The sequence below is a fragment of the Ixodes scapularis genome, unplaced genomic scaffold, assembly GCF_016920785.2.
Source record: "Ixodes scapularis isolate PalLabHiFi unplaced genomic scaffold, ASM1692078v2 PGA_scaffold3__209_contigs__length_174095766, whole genome shotgun sequence".
NCBI classification, from domain to species: Eukaryota; Metazoa; Arthropoda; class Arachnida; order Ixodida; family Ixodidae; genus Ixodes; species Ixodes scapularis.
This window is the reverse complement of record NW_024609868.1, coordinates 56,694,644-56,713,429: the sequence shown is the minus strand read 5'-3', so window position 1 is coordinate 56,713,429 and position 18,786 is coordinate 56,694,644. Positions and strand designations below refer to the sequence as shown.

Sequence of the window (18,786 nt, the reverse complement as noted above, 5' to 3'; positions counted from 1 at the left end):
CAGGCGCAGGTTTCTTTGTAAACAGCGTGCTTGCGTACAGGAAAAACACTGAGACGCCCCTATCACTGTCAAGACACCCTAACCAAACGCAAATTTCGCGTTCATGTTTATGCAGAATAAGGTCGATTTGCCTTTGAGGCGTGGCGGCACATGTTTACGCTGTATATGAGAAATTTGACCAGTCTGGGTTCCTTAACGTGCGTCACTCAGTAGTGATACACGACCGTACGCCGGTACGATGCTGATGCAGATCGAAACGGGCAGGGGTAGGGATTGAACCCAGGATCCCTGGATTCTGCAGCGCAAGCTTTGGCTCCACGTATTCCGAGCCGGTGTGCGTGTAGCACAAGGTGTAACATACTTTTATATACTCTATCAAGTTGAGGGGCGACCTAACCAATAGTATTAAACGAACCTAGATAGCTTGTTGGAAAAAAGGACACTTTGTGTGTCATCATGCTTCAAGCGCATGACTTGCAACCAAAACCTATAAATTGTGACATCATTCGACACATTGATTTTGTGGCGTCACTATTTGGCACACTGCCTCAAAACAAATGTATCAGGATTAACATAACGTACTAGTTGTTATTGCGTTAGATAGACAAGGCTCTGTATTTTCATGATTAGGCATAAATGTCACCTTGACAAACTTTTCTTTTTCCAACAAGAGGTCATGACAAGAAACATCGGCGTCAACAATCATCGCCTGTTTTCTATAGCGGCATCCGGAGAAAACGTTTGGTGGATTCTGCTGACTCTCAGTTGCCCACATTACACGCTACCAGGTTAGAAGAAGCGTATTATAGGCGGGCAGGTTCTTTACGCGAAATCTAAATGCTACTGGCGGCGAGACGTTTTGGTGGCGCCCTTCCATGGTTCCCTCTCGTGACGGTATTACTTTGCGAACGATTTTGATGGTGCTTGTAATGAGCATGGTGAGAGCTTAAAATCATGGCGCCCTGAAACCAAACTACACCGAGGGTCCTAAATCAATATCAAACAGATATCAACTAAAAGACAATGTCATCGGTAGTGGATATTGGCGACGTGCGCGATCAAAAGCGTCGCTGTGGCCGGCCTGCCGCGATCGGCCGAATGCCGACTATGACGCCAGTAAAAGATTTATCATCGACGAAAATAAGAGGAATGAAAGAACTTGAATTTTGACCGTGTTGGCAGTGCTGCTTTGAGAGCGAAACGATTTCAAACCTCCACCATGCTAATTGCAAACACCATCGAACTTGTTGTTCGTAAGGCAATGACGTCACGAAAGGGAACCACAGGGGGACGCCACCAGAACATCTCGCCGATAATAGAGAGTTTTAGTAGATCGTTCCCATGACTCCGATAACTATATCCCGATAGTCCGCCACCGCCTCCCTTGCGCATGCATAGTATCGTTATCGGGGCTATCGGAGGTATCGGAACGATCTACTAAAACTCTCTAATACAGAGTATTCAGTGGACGCCATATTTGTGAATGATGTTTAGAGCGCATGCTCAGAACGAGCTCACAATGAGGGTGTGGAATGCACGTTGCAAAAGAACTGAAGAAGCTCGCCATCAGCACGCGTGCGGCGTCGCACGACGAACGCGACGCTAGCACGCGGCGGCGACGCCAGGCGGACGCCTCTGCCGCTTTGCGGCGTCTCTCGCCGAGTTTCAGCGTGTTTGCCGCTTGCGGCGGGTCGGGGATTTACAAGCAATGACGGGGGTCACAGGCACTTCCTTGTCCAAAATCCATCCTCTTCAGAATCGTCCGGTAAAGAGGTTTCGGCAAAGAACGCGCGTGCACATCGTGAGCGCGAGTTCATGGAACACAATCGTGTGTTTCTATTCCCGCACTTCTGAAACCGTAATTTCGAAAGCAAGTCGATTCGAAGCTGCCCAGTGACCACTATGGCCGCGCGGCAGGTGAAGCACGGTGCTACGTCGAACGTGGGCCCGAAAATACACGCTCTGCAGAACACTTCGTTTGCACACAGTCGCGCAGGAAAGCGCTTTCGGAAAACAAAGCGCTCGCGCCCGTGACAATACTGAAGATATGTGCTATTGGCAACGTTGGCTGTTGGATATTAAAGGATATCGGGGGCAGTTGAAGAATCTCTGACAACCACACTCTCTCTGGCTCTGAGACGTTCAGTTACGGATTTCCGTCACACCTTAGAGAGATAGAGGTCCCGTATACGTATAAGAGATGCTTCACGGGGTAGCTCGTGTACTAAGAAAGGAACTAACTGGGGCGGTGTGCACGGCGAATCAACGAGCAAGCGTAAAGCTATTTCCAAGTACCGTGGGTCGAATCACGACCGGTCGCAATTGCCCCAATATTTTCTTTTTCTTCATTCTTTCTTATTATATAGGTTGCGATTACGGACTCCAGCGTATGGAGGAACTTGAATACACACGAAAGATCACAAAACATGCCGATATCGAAGTGAAACGATCCGGATCTACAATTGCAACTGGCAACAAGGAATACAAAACGAAACAAAATGAGAAGAGAAGCAGTATGAAAAAAATAAGTTCCGAAATCACTGTGGTATCCATGGAGGTAGTTTCTTGGAGATGTTAAGATTTTACCTGCAATCCACGTATACTGCGTTTGAAGGTTCGCAATTCATACAGAAAGAAGGTATATGTATTGGGACGAACGTGGCTCCAGTGCTGAGGGATTTATTTTTGAAAAATGCGACAGAGATATACAAGCTAAACAAGATAGTAATATCATCCGGATATTTAGGTATGTAGACGACTACCTAGTACTGTTCCACTCAGGAGTTGAAAATAAAATAGTAGAATTTATTTTAAAAATGTTGGCTGTTTTTAAGAACTGCGCTGCCGGTCTGAGTTTCACTAGGGAAGATCCCGTAAAGTGCATATTACAATTTTTTGACCTAAAACTGATACTTCTGCCGTCCCATGTGTGTTGCCTGTGCTCCCCCAGAGCAAGGAAAGCGGTGTTACGCTAAGACTCAAACCACTCGTTCTTGGGAGCCTCGCCCCACACAAAAGAGAGGACGGCTTTGGTATACAGGTGAAGAAACTAGAGGATGGAGGGTACCCACTTACGCTTATTAAACTTGTGGCAGAAGGATTGCTACGAAAACTTCGGGGAGGGGGAAAGAGTATAGTGGGAAGTTCAGGCGGAATGTTAGACCGACCGTGATACCATATGCGCACAAGCTTAGCCATAGTCTGAAGAAAGTAGGCGAAAAACTTGGAGTACCGGCACTACTCTCAGCGCATCCGAAATTGGGTAAATTGTGTGCAAGAATAGAAAGGGGAGATTTAAGGGTGGATATATATGAAAAAGCTTAAAACTAAATATGTAGAGTCCAAAGAACTAAATAGAACTAAATATGTAGAGTCCGCTAGGCACACAGTCTCAAAAGGTAGTGTCGCGCAAGTGGCCATGCAGATTTGCGGCCTCTTGGCATACGACGAATTCCCTAAATGGGGTGTGGACGCCTTTCACTGGCTGCACCGTTGTCCACTCTGCTTGCTTAGCCACACGAAACTCCATAACTCGCTCCGCACACAGGTGGAACGTGCAGACATTTGTGACCTTCTCACGGAGCACTCTCACAAAGTCTTTAGCTGTAACAATCGCTGTTCCGAACGAAGATCTTAGGCTAGTGAGCGTTGCAAAGGTGTTTAAGAGCACCACCTACTCCATCACATGCGCTTTTTAAATGTTTAGTGGCCGAAAAGGTCCATCTTGCCGAAGAGTACGGCTTTCGAGACGGTTCGTGCAACTAGAAGCGATTTTTTAAATGCGCCGCCCCTCCGTCTGATGCCAAAATTATATCAGAAGAAAATGAATAGTTTCCGTCAACATAATCTGTTGCTAAAAGAGCATGAGCCGTGGCATGCATCCTGTCATCGCTAACAGCAATGCTTTGCGTGCCTTGCGTGGACGTCACGACGCATTTGAAGATTGACAATTCAGATTTTTTTTCAACGAAAACTGGACTTTGGTTGGGGAAATAGCCGTCCAATTTTCGGCGAAGTCAAAGTGGAGCATCACTCTCTTGGGTGGCAGAACGTTTGTATCACGTGTCAGTCTCTGCTGACCGTCACAAATATTAGAATGCCTCACATGCATGTTTTCGCTCCATGATTTATATTCCAGAAGAAGACGGGAGTGTCCATCACTTTCTCGATTAGTCCTCTGGCTTCCCATAACGCGAAAGAGATCGCCTCGTCCTCGTCAAGACGGAGCGTCTCCAGCGAGATGGTCCGCATCCAAACGCGGATGACTAGATCATCATCGCGTTCCGCAACCGCTAGACTTGCACCTGCTCCACGGGTGGTAGGTAACCTTAGTGCACTACTACGGTTCTCACGCGCTAAAAGTCTTTCTGAAAATTACTGATCTGAGTGATTTTCGATGACACTCAGCAAGTTTCTAATTGGAACCATACGTCTGTTTTCACTAATTAAAAAGTTAATTAACAAATTTTATTAATTATCCGACTGATTGCTACGATTAGTCCCTATACTATGTCCCGCTGGCCGTATAACACACTTGCACAAACCGCGCAAGTGTAACTTTCAAGGCTTTTTTTTTTTTAAAAACAAACAAATCTGTTAAGCCTAATAAAAAAAAAAAAGACCTGGACTACCATTGTACGATCTGACGTGGAAACGCCCGAGATCAATTATCGCGAAAAAAATTTTCCAGGATAATCGACAGCCCGATCGTTGAGGCATCCAGCTTCCAATTTCCCAAGTCAGGCCACTTGCGCCTCGGCATATCCTCTTCGGCACCGCGAACAGCGGAGGTCTGAGTGGGCCGCGATGGCGTCCACGCTGGCCGATCTCGATGAGGCACACTTGAAAGGCGTCCGCCAGAGCGTGAAATGAGATCGGGACACCTCTTGGACCCCCTCGGTCCCCGCCCTTTCCCCTTCTCCCTGCTATCCTCAAAACACGAGGCTCAGCAGACGCAACACCTCGCAGACGCGTCCCCCTATAGCCTCCTCCCCGATCCCTCGCAACCCTGTCCCTAAACGGGAGGACGAGATATGAAGCCCCATCAAGCATACACGTTCGCGCATGCGTGATCGCCATCGCGGTTTAGCCAATCGCGTGACACCTCTATTCTCTGCGCTCACTCGAGCATACCCAAAAAAAGTACCGAAAGACAAGAGCGTCCTGCCCTGCTTTTCCCCCCAAAACGTTATCGCTATAATGGATCCGTGCAGCGCTATAAAGCTCGCGTCAACGTCGCCGCCGGCGCGTCGGGCAGCGTCTCGAACGAGCGCGACACTATAGACCTTTTCCACAAGGGCGCCCCCATCTTGGAATGTCGTCACTTCCAGTATGGGCGACGACAAAATAATAAAACGTTTCAACCTGTAACTAGCAAAAAAATAGAGGGGAGCCAAAACGAGAATGTGTGACGGTTAGGCTTATATCCTAAATGTCTTCTATTGGTGTGGCGACGGCAAAACAATGTTTTCACCCATACTGGAAGTGACGACAATTCAAGATGGCGGCGCCCTTGTGGAAAAGGTCTATAGCACACGACGATGCCGAGACGTCTGCCGCTTTCCGACGTCTCTCTCGTCGAGCCTCGGCGTATGTGCCGCGTGGGGCGGGATCCACAAACGATGACGTCATGCACAGGCCTGGTCTTCTAGGTGGCATCGGCTCTATATGGACTTTGGCTGCCAGTAGGCCGACTGTTTTGGCTATCTGGCAAACGCCGCAAAAACCGTGTTGTGTATACAGGACCGCGTGTGCTTTGGGGACATTTCCAACGGGCACGTATCCACTGCGAGCATACCCACAACTCCAACGAGAGAAAGAGCGAATAGAGACGTCAAGAAGAAGATCGTGCTAGCATTTATCGACGCCGTCTTCCAGTTGCGGGACTTCGATTGCTACCGCCCTCCCATATTCGACAGTCTGCGGCGGAAACATTCGGTCCTTGGTTCACCTTCACGAGACTGGCATTACTTGTTAAAGGGGCCCTCCGGAGCGTTCCGCGATGGCCTATTTATGGCGGTAACTCAATCGAGAGGCCCTCAGGATCCTAAAAATCATAAAATTACGGTCATGCGCGGCGGATTTCCCTATTAAAATTGCTATCAAAGTCCCCGGCACGCCCCCCTTTCTGAGTTGACCCCGGAAAACGGGAGGGGCATCTCTTTACGCGTCAGCCAATAGCAAGCGAAGGATTCCAGCGTCACTGCGCGTCACCAACGCGGCACACCGCCGAACCGCGGAGGAATCTCTCGAACACGCGCGGACCGTCGTCAAGGAGCCCGGACTTTGTGCTCGGCAGTAGTCATTCGTCGCACCGCACCGTCGCGCTGCTACTGCAATACGCAGTCGCATTCCACAGATGACAAGGAAAAGTTTGACTCGTTGACGTGGAAGGATCGCAAAGCTGGCTTCGGAGACGGGATCCACGGGAAGAAGGAACACGTGTCCCGCAAACGCACGCCAGCATGAAACCCCGGGAAGCAGACGAGCCGACGCATCACCCCCTAGCAACAAGCTTGCGGGGAGAAAACATAGTACGCTGGTTTTGGAGCGATAATTGCGGACTATGTTTCCCGCACCACAATCAGTTTACGTTTTTCTCAAACTAATTTAAAACAAGCTTAAAAAGTGTTGCAATAATAACGTTCGCATTCACCGCGAGATTCAGCATTTCCATTGGTCAAGTTTTAGCGATGGGCAGGGAATGGGTGATTGTCTTCCAAGAGAAAATAGTCCCGATATATTTCTACTGCCATCTGCTTAATAAGCGGTTTTGTAATCTAAAACTTTGTATACATATTAACTTGCACCTACTACGCAATATAACAACATAAACAGACGATCGCAGAAAGCTCAGGAGGGCCCCTTTAACCCTTAAAAACAATAAACTAAAAACAAAAAAGAAAGACGTTTACAATTTTCAGTAATGTCGAATTAGAGCGCAGCTCTTGAGGAGGAGGAGGAGGGGAGGGTATGCCCGTGTGACGTCACGAGGGTGACTTCACTCGTGACGTCACGTGACCATCGGGACGTCACTTGTGACGCCACACGTGACCCTCGTTACGTCACTGGTAATTCTCGTGACGTCACTGGTGACCCTCGTGACATCACCTCAAACGTCACGCGTGACGTCACGCGGTTACGCCGACGGCGACGCCGCTCAACCCGGAAACGGGCGCCCAAGAGCTGCGCTCTAAAACGACACGGCATTGTTTACATGCAAGGAAGGGAGGTGTATATATACTGAGCCCGCTCTAGATTGCGAGTCCTTATAAGCTTTTATAGTTCCTTTATTTCTGATTGTGTGTGTGATTTGTAGTATTTCTACAGAAAGTTCACACGGAAACGAACCAACCAATAAAGTAATTTTGACCGATATAACTGAGATAAAAGGGACTTTAAAATATAAACCAGAAACTTCGCGAAAGTGACAAGTCAGGATCGAAACTCTGTGATGTGCACTCGATAGTAGCGAACGATGGAGGTTTGTTTTTCGCTCAGCCTTCTTTCACACGCGCATACAGGCACAGTTACAGTCAAGGCTGATAAAAAGGCGGGGACAGAAGTCGAGAAGCCAAACTCTATTGCAGCAAACGACACGCAGTCGCGTAATGTATACCAGCTGCCACGGCCGTTCGGGTCTCTTGTCCCTCGCGCTGCTTATCGTCTGTACGCCTGCCATAGTCTCGCCCAACCCACTTACATAAATTACCATCGAAATAACGCGCTCTTTAATATACCGGGTAATATTTCTTAATTTGGTTTTGCATATGTAAGTTGTAGGTTTGCATTAAAAAATAGTATTCGGTATACCTCCAAAAACACAAAAAAAAAATCAATATTTTTTAAACTTTTGTGACACTTTAAGCTACCTTGTTCAAAACAAATCTTTAAAAAACAATTCCCAAACGTTGACTTTTTTTTTCTTTTTTTTTTTTCACAGATGTCTTTTTCTTCGATCGATCCTCGGTCAGTTTTTCAAGTAAAAAAACGAACAGTCCCGGTAGCTTCTGAACATTTTCATTGCGATAGTAATCTCGAAAAACAGGATCAAATGCCCAAGTCATTCACATAAACACGCACGAGAGATGGTAGTGTCGCGTGAACGCCCACCGAAGCCTGCTTACGCTTCTTCCCGATTTCAACCCCAGCTCCCACCGGAAAAGTAAAACAGCCATCGCGCGCTTTTTTCTCGACACTCGCCAAAAAAAAAGCAGGGGTCATAAATGGCGACGGCTGCAGTGAACGGAAATAACGTACTTCATCGTCGAGGTGTTATCAAACAAACACCCAACCAAAAAGCGTGGGAGTGCGTCGTTACACCTTCCCTTCACTTTCCGCCGCTTCCTCTTGCCAAGCAATGACGCAACGCCGAATTGCATTCAGAATTCAGAACTCCAATCTCAAAAGTTGTGGGGAGCACGGTTGAAGGCACGGGCGCGAGAGTTTAAACAGCGCCTTTTATTGCCCGTCTTCGCGTGAAAACGAAGTAGTCTGTATAGTAGCACGTACACGCGTGTGTAACTTTTGATACCAGTGCACGAGACTTGTCAAACTTGTTGACAAATCCATCGAAACTTGCTACGACCTACATTTACAACTTGGCGCTTCGGTCACCATGCGCCGAGAAATGGAGATGCGGTCTCGGCGAAACAGTTGCGTTCAGCCATATATCTTCGTGCGTACGCTAAAAAAATGTATAAGAATTGTAATTTTTTGAAGTCAATTAATAACCGACATTTCTAAGAAAAAAAAACATGAAAAAACGCAGAAAGCATAACCACAGTAACACGTGGAAAAAGAAAATTATTAGCTGTGAGAGTTCGTAAAAAGATTAATTGGAGTTGTCAAAATTACCTTGGATGACATTCGCTCGTAAAGGCGACACCATCACGGCAACTTTATGAACGCTAGAAGCTTAAATAGTGAAGCTCTCACAGCGAGTGGTAGCCCTAATGGAAGCATTATTCAGGAATAAAACAAAATGTCAAACAAGTGCACAACGAAAAAAAGAAGGGAAAGAAGGCCAGTAAATGCATGATTTAAAGAACGGTGCACAAACGAAACAAATATCCTGCGCGAGATACGATCGGAAAAGTTTCGTTCCCCACTACTGCCATTCACCAACTACGAACTATTAAACCAGAAACAGTAGCGGACGACATCCGAGAACAAACCATGATATGAAAATCCAGAAATCGTTCCATCGACGACCACGAACAATAAGCTCGCAACTTCCATCCCAAGAGCGAATTTGAGTCTCCCCTCCCCCCCAAGGAATCAAGTAGTAAACAAGACAAGGCAAAGGCACAGAAGCTTCCGATCCGCGATACGACGACGATGGCTCGAACATCCGCTCGCACTCCAACGCGAGGAAGATATACCCCGTGCTCTGCAACGCGCCTTCCCCAAACTCCCTCTCCCCCCCCCCCCCCCCTCACCCCTCTTCAGTAAAATAAAATAAAACTCACCTCACAGAACCAAACAGCAGAGATGAACTGCAACTCCGCCAAAGAAAGCAAAAAGACAAACAAAAAAACATGCAGATTATGGAACGAGCGTGCACGCCCATGAGCCACCCGTCCCTGGTTCGGGATACAGCCGTGTCCCGATTTGCATGAAGGAGGAGATCCAAAAGCATTCGCATGCAAATGCCCCCTCGCCGTCTCCCCCTCTCCTGACATGTAGGACAAGCATGATGCGTGGCGAGACGCTTCGTGCCGTGCCTCGCCCCACGAAGACGGCCGGGGGGCGTCCCGACTGCGGGAACCGCCGAGGAGGACTGGCAGCAAGACGTCTCGAGGGAGACGTGGGAAAGATGAGGAAGCGACGTCTTCTCGGTGGCCACGGTCCAGCGCTGCTGCCTCGAACCAACGACGGCGTTGCTTCGGTCGTCTCGATAGCCGCGAGTGAGTCGGTCGGTCGGCCGTGCTTGGCGGCGGGGCGCCGACGCGTCTCCCCTTATGGATCGGTCGTCGCGTTTACGCTCGATGCTCGATTATGGACCGTGCATAGCGTGTGGAAAAATACGCAAAAGAAAGCAGCAGAAAGACAGCGAAGGCATCGATGAAGGGAGACGCGTGCGAAGGGCTGTGCGTTTGTCCTTGAGGACAAGTGTTTTTCAAGTTTTGCGAGGTAGCCACACTGTGGACGCACGGAGACGACCGCAAGCCGCCGATGAGGCCAGAAGTATACAAGTCGCGCGAGCATACGGAGAAGTCCTCCAGGTCCTGCCACATATGACCGGCAGATGACAGCATTACCATTGTGTCCAAGCGACTTCATTCTACTTGCTCATGTCACACCAGCAAGGATAGTATTATCCGTAAAATAAAATTACTGCACACTGCGGAATAATCGATGATGTACAGATAGTGAGAAATATAATACAAAAAAAAATGTTCGTAGATTCTTTTCTTTCTTTTTTTCATTTTTAAATGAGAAATGTAGGGAGCGAGCGGAAATATACCTTTTAATGGGTGCGATCTCTCACTCACTTAGCTGCGTCAAGTAAAAAGGGAAACGGATTAGACAGACTCCCGGAGGCCCGCCTTCCGCAACACGCGAGAAGTACGTAGACCCAAGACAGGCCTTCGGGTGGCGCGGAGGCACCGCGTAGAACGAGTCCAAGCGCACTGGTTTTTTTACACCTTCGGGCGGCTGAGCCCACGAAGCGTCCCGATGCCCCTGTAGCTTCAGGCACTCACAAAGGAAGTGCGGTGGTCGGCAGTTGAAACCTCATGCCCTATTGGGGTGCACCGAGTGCAGCAACCCACTTCGGGTTTCTTCTCAAAAAGTGCTGGTTCGGACTGGGTGACTGCGGAGCCAGATCCATGTCGCATGTTGAGAGGCTGATCATCAAACTGACTGGCCTGGTAAGAATGTACCCGTATCGGTGACGCACATGGGCGGTATATTTTGATTTTCGACAGGAGCCTCTTCGGGATGCACTGCGGAAGACAGCCAGTGTCAGGTTGCTTCCAAGTAGCGCAGTGCAAATGCCATACATCGCAGCGCTAAATCAACGCTGGGACCTGCGCTGATAATGCGCTGACTTCAACGTAACTTTGTACTGACGCAGCGCTGCATCAGCGCCGTCACTAATGCAGCGCAAAGTCAGCACCGCGGTAGCGCAGTACATTTATACGGAGCTAATGTACAACTGCCGCTTCAAGTGTGGCACGTTTGGAGAAAACCAAAGCACATCGCCTCGTGCGCGTTCAAGCTCATAAAACGATCGGCCACCCGCTCGTTCCTCACTCCTTTCAACTTACTGGTCCAATCTCCAGAATTTTTTTTCTCGTTTTAGACTCCCAATAAAGAAAAAAAAAAAAAGTTCACATAAACCCCCAGTTCCCCCCTGTTGCGGCGTCATTTTACATACACCGCACGGGAGGACCGAAGGCGCTAAGCTTGTAAACCTGGATAAAGAAACGGGCTTAAACAAAGAGAGAGGGAGAGAGAGAGCCAAGATTCACGACACCGTCTCGCACGGCACCGAGCGGATAGGCGTGCGGTGCACCGCTGACCGAGCCGGGTTTGACCAGTCGGAAAGAACCGGAACCGGCGGACCGGTAGATTCCAATCTGCGCGCGCACCGGGCTGAGAAATTAAACGTGCCCATGGGGAAGAACTCTTCCCCCGGAAAAGCCAGGCGCCCGCCGCCACCGCCGTCGCTCAAGGCGCGGCCAGCGATAAAGAGCGGGAGGCGACCGAACCTGGCACTCCACCGCCCTACTTCGCGGTTTCCACGCACCGCAAGTCCGGGGATTCTAGGCGCTGAGCACAGTGGCTTTCGAGGTATGCACAATCCACCAAAGAGATTCGAGAAGTTACTTAATCTGGGAGAAGTTTCCGAGCAAAGGAGTGAAAAGGTTCGTATAAAATACAAATCTTTCCATCTATATCTCTATATATATATCTTTTCTTTTTTTTTTTTTTTTTACGAGAACAGGAAAGGGAGGCGACGGGTTTTCACCAGATTTTGCGATCTAACTGTTCGGAGGAAGGATTAGTGAAATAATTGAACGTCAAGGGAAAAGAGCGACTTTAATTCGTTTTGGTCATTGGACCCGTCGCGGAAGAGGGCAGCGTTCTCTACCTATTAAGACGCTTTTTCGCTGATAGGTATAGGGAAGGCTCTTCGAATCTAAACCCAAGAGGTACGAGGCAACAAAAAATCACGAAAAAAAAAAAAAAAACAGTGACACACAAAATGCCTGGACGACTAAGGTGCGATTATGATCCGAGTTCACCAATACGTGAGTGAACAGAAGAAGCAGGTTAATGGGGTTGGCACCAATGGTGTAAGCAAGCGAGGGTTGGCTCTCTACAGAATCGTAGATGGCGTCGGCTGCGGTCGATCTTAAAACGAAACAGAGCATAGTTCACTTTTCCCATAGTTGTAATTTCTCTGTCGGCGGAAAGATACAGCCTTCCGCATAGGCTTTGACTTACGTTTTTTTAGAGCGCAGCTCTTAGGCGCCCGTTTCCGCCGTGAGCGGCATCGGCGTCGCCGTCGGCGTAACCGCGCGGTGCATTATGGGTAAATTTCCCCGCTAAATCTGGCGGAAAAAGTTTCCCCGCTAAATTTAGCGGGGAAAACTCTCCGCCAAATTTAGCGGAATATTTTCCCCCTAAAATGGGAGGCGAGGAGGGCATAGCCCCCTCTCGATACCTTCCTCTCCTCCTCCTCCTCAAGAGCTGCGCTCTAATTCGGCGTTACACGGGATTGTAAACGTCTTTTTTTTTTTCTTTTTTCTTTTTTTCGGGACGCAGCTAAAGCTTTTTCGAGTTTCATGCGCATTATCAGACCTCGGTTAATCGTGTGGCACGCTTAAAACAATAGGGCCTCCTGAAAGGGATCTGGGCGCCCGACCAAATGCTTCTCTTCTGGAGAACTGTTGCCCGCGCCCAAAAAAGAGCGTCCGTACGCCGGTCTTTTGAAGAGCTAGCAAGAAAATGCGTACAGTCGAGAAAAGTCTAAAACATCTGATTTTTTTCTTAATTTTTTAGAATGTCTAGGGGTGACAGCGAAAGTAGAGCCCATTTAAGCAACGCTGTCAAAGGTATAGGTACGAGCATTCTTGTCTTTCTATGAATTACCGCATAAAAAAAGTATTAAACAATTATAAAGAAAAAATTTCCGAAAGAGAAGACAAGCAAACAAGAACAACTCACCTGGGCTTGTCTGGGGTGCACGGAGCTGTGTTCTCGGCGTTAGCAGAAGTTGATTTCAGTACTGTGAAGTAAGCACACAGACAAATAAATCAAAACAAAGTTGAAACGGCCCTACAAAATATCGCTACTAACAATCAAGCTTTTAAAGGTTTTATTTAAAAAAAAAGGAAAGAAAAAAAAAAGCTGGTGGGTCATTAATTTACTGTTACCAGACGCTGTGAACGAAACTTGCCATGCATTATTCATTCAATGCAAACAAAAACATGTTGACGAATGTGAAAAAATTGTAAGGGTGCAGGCGAGCTGGTGGAAGTTAACCATAGTTTTGTTTAACCCGAGACTGGGGTATTTCGGAAAAGGGACGAGAAGAAAAGAGGCCACAAGGAGGCGACGTCTCAGACGTCGCCTCCTTGTGGCCTCTTTTCTTCTCGTCCCTTTTCCGAAATACCCCAGTCTCGGGTTAAACAAAACTATGTTGACGAATGACCGCGGAAGAAGCGGGGAAGCATCCAAGTGCAGGTCATTTGAAGTCACTCCCAAATTCTAACAATGTTAAAAAAAACAAAAAACGACGAAACTTACAAACACGTGTTTGAACAAGACCGTAAACAAACAATCACACTTTCTGAAAAGTAAAAAAAAAAAAACTTTCCGCGGTTTTTTTTTTTTTTTTTTTTTTGTGCAATAACGGCTAAAATAACCGGTGTTCACGCAAAAGAAAAAAAAAAGCCATACCGACGCCACGTTTATCTTTGCCCGCGTCTCTCGTTGAATTCGAAAGCAGGTCGATATTTACAGCGGCAAATACAACCCCCCCCCCCCCCCCTCTCAAACAAAGCCCCACACCCCACACTAGCCTGATGCTTGCGCAGGATGAACGAACAGCCGAAAGTTTTGCAACTCTCTCCGACAAAACGTAGAGGCGGCTACTTGTACAATTCGTTTTGAATGAACCAAAACAAAAGAAAGATTAAGACGGTATACACTAGTTTTTGAAAGTACACATATTTAACAGAAAGAGAGTATGACAACAAAAAGCCCCGGGAGCATCGCGGAGAAGCATGGTTAGGTCGCGATCATCAAACATCCCTTTGAGAAACCAACAAACGACCGGTCCCTCCCCACGCTTACGCACATCAACGCGAAAAAAAGAAAAAAAACAACAACAACGAAAAGCTTGAGCAGGACGAGCCTTGGCCAAGCTAACGTGAAGACAATGAATGTTTTGTGTCTTCTTGCCCTCCCCCTATCTGAGCACACACACCGAAGCGGAAGAGTGAAAAAGGATTGAAGTGCCCCGACCCGAAGATGCCCCCCGAGCGCAAACAATGCACGGGCCCCTTGTTTGTAGTCGCGGCGCAGTTTCTTCTCGGGAGAGCATGCCTCGTTAGCTCGCCGGCCACTTAGCAGAGCCAAGCAGCAACCATTCGTCGGAGGACCACTACTCGTTTTGTTCACCGCCCCCCTTTTCCTCATTCCACCCTGCTTGAGTGCACTTGATATTAACTGGCCCAACTCCGCACGCATTCGTACAAATAAAGAAAAGAAGAAAAGTAGCTTTTGGGGAAAGACCAGGATAGAAGACGTCCACCGACCGCTCCCGGTAAAGGCCGAGCGTCCATCTCGTTCGGGACCGATACGATCATTTCTGGCTTTCATTCTACAGATTGTATCATACTGGCAAATCGTTCATCCTGGTTTTATCAGACTGGCAAATAGTTCGGGACCAGTATGAAAATTGCTCGCTTTTATCATATAGCTCCGCCCGTTCATATTCCCCTTTATTCTGTTTTATTTTCACACGAATAAAAGAGGGAAAATATTTTCGTCCTCGGAGTACCCCAACGAAAGCCGCACTCTGGTCTTGGGAGAGAGAGAGAGAGAAAGAATTATTCCACTACCACGTGTGGGAGTTAAGCGCCGTTCACACACTTGCAACCGATAAGAACCGAGAGAGAGAAGACCGGTTTTTAAGCCACTTGCGACGGCGTAGGACCGGATGCGCTGCTGCGGAGCAGGTCCCCCGCCGTCGCAAGAGGCATAAAAACCGGTTTTCTCTCTCTCCGTCCTATTCGGTTGCAAGTGTGTGAACGGCACTTTACGGGAGGTACGTTTTGCCTTAGACAACGTGACAAGCTCCCATCCTCCCATTCCCCACGAAAATGCGCGAGTGGAAATGACGTGGCCAGCTAAAGCATACCCCTGAGCAGGGAATGTGTGCGGTATTATAAATACGAGTATGTGAAGTACATAATTAATATATTTAGAGAATATCGTATTCAATGGACCTTTCTTCAGTATACCTCTGCCCGTAACGCATACTCTCGCTCCCAGTGTGCTGCCGCCATTACCAGAGGGAAGCACGCTAGCCACGCCGTGGTACAAAAGCTAAGTAGCCAACGCTAGTTTAAATCGTGTTGTGGTCGTGTTCATCGCGTTTCTCTGCATTTTTCCGGGGCCGCTTCTGACATTCTTTCGGTCCATATCGTTCAGAAACATTGATGAAACGGAGGAACCTCAGCAGAGTGATAGCCTTCTTCGTTCAACGGCCTTCGAGGAACGCCATATGGAGTGATACCAAGCAGTGATGCCTTGCTCCGCAGTTGGTTGCTCAACTCGAAGGAGGAAAGAAAACGGGAACCGTTTATTTCTTGCACCGTCGCCCAAAGTACACGTCGATCAACAACGAAATAAGCAGATAGCGGCTGTTCGTCCGGTGATTAATCCCGGCGTTCGGCCTGGCAGCCGAAGAACACCGCTCGTATTCGCGCGTGGGTAATCAAACAATAATGCCCTGTGCAAGGAAACATTTTTGGGTGTGAAAGACCCTCGAAATATCCTTCATTGGCCATTGTTGCTGTTGTTTCCGATATATATATATGGGTGTTTTCATCTCAAATCGGGCAGGCTAAAAGGGTCTAATTTTTAATTTTCACGAAAAAAATATATGTTTTGGGGGCATTTCTCAAATGAAGGAGGGCGCAAACTGCATGTTCCCCAGATTTTTCGTTCTCGAGTTACGAGCCGTAGAAGCCGCAGTGGCAGAAACTAGTGTTTTTGCCTGCCGTCGCAGGTCGCGTGTTTGACTCCCTCTGCTGGCGCTAGTGTTTCTTCTACACCCTTTTAACTTTTTCACCTCATTTTATAGGTATTATAAAGACACCTTGACGTATTCCAATATTTTTAGGAATTTGACTGTTTTCTAAGATACGTGTAAAACTCGTCACTCCGGTCGCTTTTTGGTCAACTTTGACAGGTCATTACTTTGTCTGTACTTAAGCTAAATTTTCTCTCTTTTGCTCTACAGAAAGCCCAAAGCAAGTCCATTATAGATATAATAATATCATTATGATCTGTCGACTAGCCGCTCCGCTAGCTTCACGTAAACGTTGTAAGAAATAACAAATATTTAAAGTTTCAGGTCGATTTTCTCAAAAACCACATTTTTGTAAATTTTTATTTTTTTTTTTTTAATTCTTTTAGACATTTTAGTCGACTACAAGAAAAAACAATCTAGAAATGTAATATTTTGGTTGTATGTCATCTATTTGAGCCGCAATCGCGTGAAATGTGTGAACATTTGTTATTTTTCACAACGTTTACGTGAAGGTAGCGGAGCGGCTACTCAGCAGATCAAAATGATATTACTATATCTATACTAGGCATGCTTAGGGCTTTCTATAGAGCCCAAGAAATAAAATGTACCTTAAGTACAGACTAAGTAATAACCTGTCAAAGTTGACCAAAAATCGACCTGAGTGACGAGTTTGACATTTTCTTTAGAAAACAATCAAACTATTAGAGATATTTGAACACGTGAAGGTATTTCTATAGTACCTATTAAACGAGGAGGAAAAGGTAAAATGGTGTAGAAAAAACACTAGCGCCAGCAGAGGGTGTCAAACACGCGACCTGCGACGGCAGGCAAAAACACTAGTTTCTGCCACTGCGGCTTCGACGCTTCGTAACTCGAGAAAAAAAAAAAATCTGGGGAACATGCGGTTTGCGCTTTCATTCATTTGAGAAAAGCCCATAATACATATATTTGTTTCGTGAAAATTAAAAACTGGACCCTTTCAGCCTACCCGATATCGGAGGTTTCATCTGAAATCGGGCAGATTGAAGAAGTCGGATTTTTAATTTTCACGAAAAAAATATATGTTTTGGGGGCATTTCTCAAATGAAGGAGGGCGCAAACCGCATGTTCCCCAGATTTCTTGTTCTTCAGTTACGAAGCGTAGAAACCGCCGTGGCAGAAACTAGTGTTTTTGCCTGCTGTCGGAGGTCGCGTGTTTGACACCCTCTGCTGGCGCTATTGTTTTCTCTACACCCTTTTAACTTTTACCCCTCATTTAATAGGTGTTATAAAGATACCTTGATGGGATTCAAATAGTTTAAGGAATTTGATTGTTTTCTAAAAAACATGTCAAACTCGTCACTCCGGTCGCTTTTCGGTCAAATTTGACAGGTCATTACTTTGTCTGTACTTAAGGTAAATTTTCTTTCTTTGGCTCTACAGAAAGCCCAAGGCAAGCCCATTACAGACATATTAGTATCATCATGATGTGTCGACTAGCCGCTACGCTACCTTCACCTTCAGCCCCTACGCTACGCTACCTTCAGCAGCAGCAAGCGAAAACTCAAGCCGGGTGTGACCGTTACGACATCCGTCCAAAGAAGAGCGCTAATAATATCGAGAGAAATAGTACGCAAACTAGCACTATAGTCGACATTTTGCAGTCACATTTGTTATTCACAATTGGTTCAGTAATTTTTTTTTTTTTTTTTATATAGACATTACCTGTTTCGAACGTCGAATCTAGCTCGGGCTACTCTCGGAGTTTTACTCATGCGGCCGACATGTTGAAGACGATGAGTGAAACGTCTAAACAGAGTTCAAGTCTGAATTTGGACATGACTTTCGACATATTGCTATTCCTGTCTGCTACTACAGAGGTTTATGGAGCAGGTGTCGAGCTCCATTAATATACAATTGAGTCTTTGCCTGGTTTGTCAAAAGGTTGGCGTGCAATATTCTCTGGAGAAATGATGAAAACGTCTTTAATTTATTCTATTGCGGAAAACTTTTATATAGGGCTGATAAGTTTTTTAAACCATGAAAATATTAATGCCGTTGAGGGGAGGCATGCAAATTTACAGCTGGTGGAAACCGTGCTAAACCAAAACTTAATTTAAAAAAATATATATATAGACTTACTCCCTTCCCATGTGCTCTCGTGGATGGGTCTTTGAACGCGTTGCATTCTACTCAAAATAGAAAATAAAAAATATTACGGGTACACACTTTTTTTAGTAACTTTTGTAAACTTACTTTGAATTAAAAGTTTCATGATGTCTTTCTGTACATGGATGAAGAAATAATAAAACAATTAAAACTGGGATAACACAACCAGATCTTTCAACTAGCAACAGACGATTAACAATTCCCACAGCGAGCAGCCAACTAAACCCAGGAGGAAAAGAGGGGAGAAGGGGAGATAAAAAAAACGCGAAGTGCAAGTCAGAGAGGTGGGTTTATCTCAGATTCTAGAAATGCAACCTCAGTTCTTGTCAGCAGGAGGGAGGGGTTTGACACGTTGTCGTTTG

At 46.7% G+C, this 18,786-nt stretch overlaps 1 protein-coding gene across 1 annotated transcript in view; it reads right to left on the bottom strand.

The window, feature by feature from the left end:
• The window catches only part of LOC8052143 (maternal embryonic leucine zipper kinase), an 87,700-nt gene that overhangs the window by 40,411 nt on the left and 28,503 nt on the right, over nucleotides 1–18,786 (bottom strand). The window contains exon 13 of the mRNA XM_042292449.1: nucleotides 13,180–13,240. Coding sequence (XP_042148383.1) covers nucleotides 13,180–13,240 — 61 coding nt within the window. The remainder of the gene's footprint in view (nucleotides 1–13,179; nucleotides 13,241–18,786) is intronic.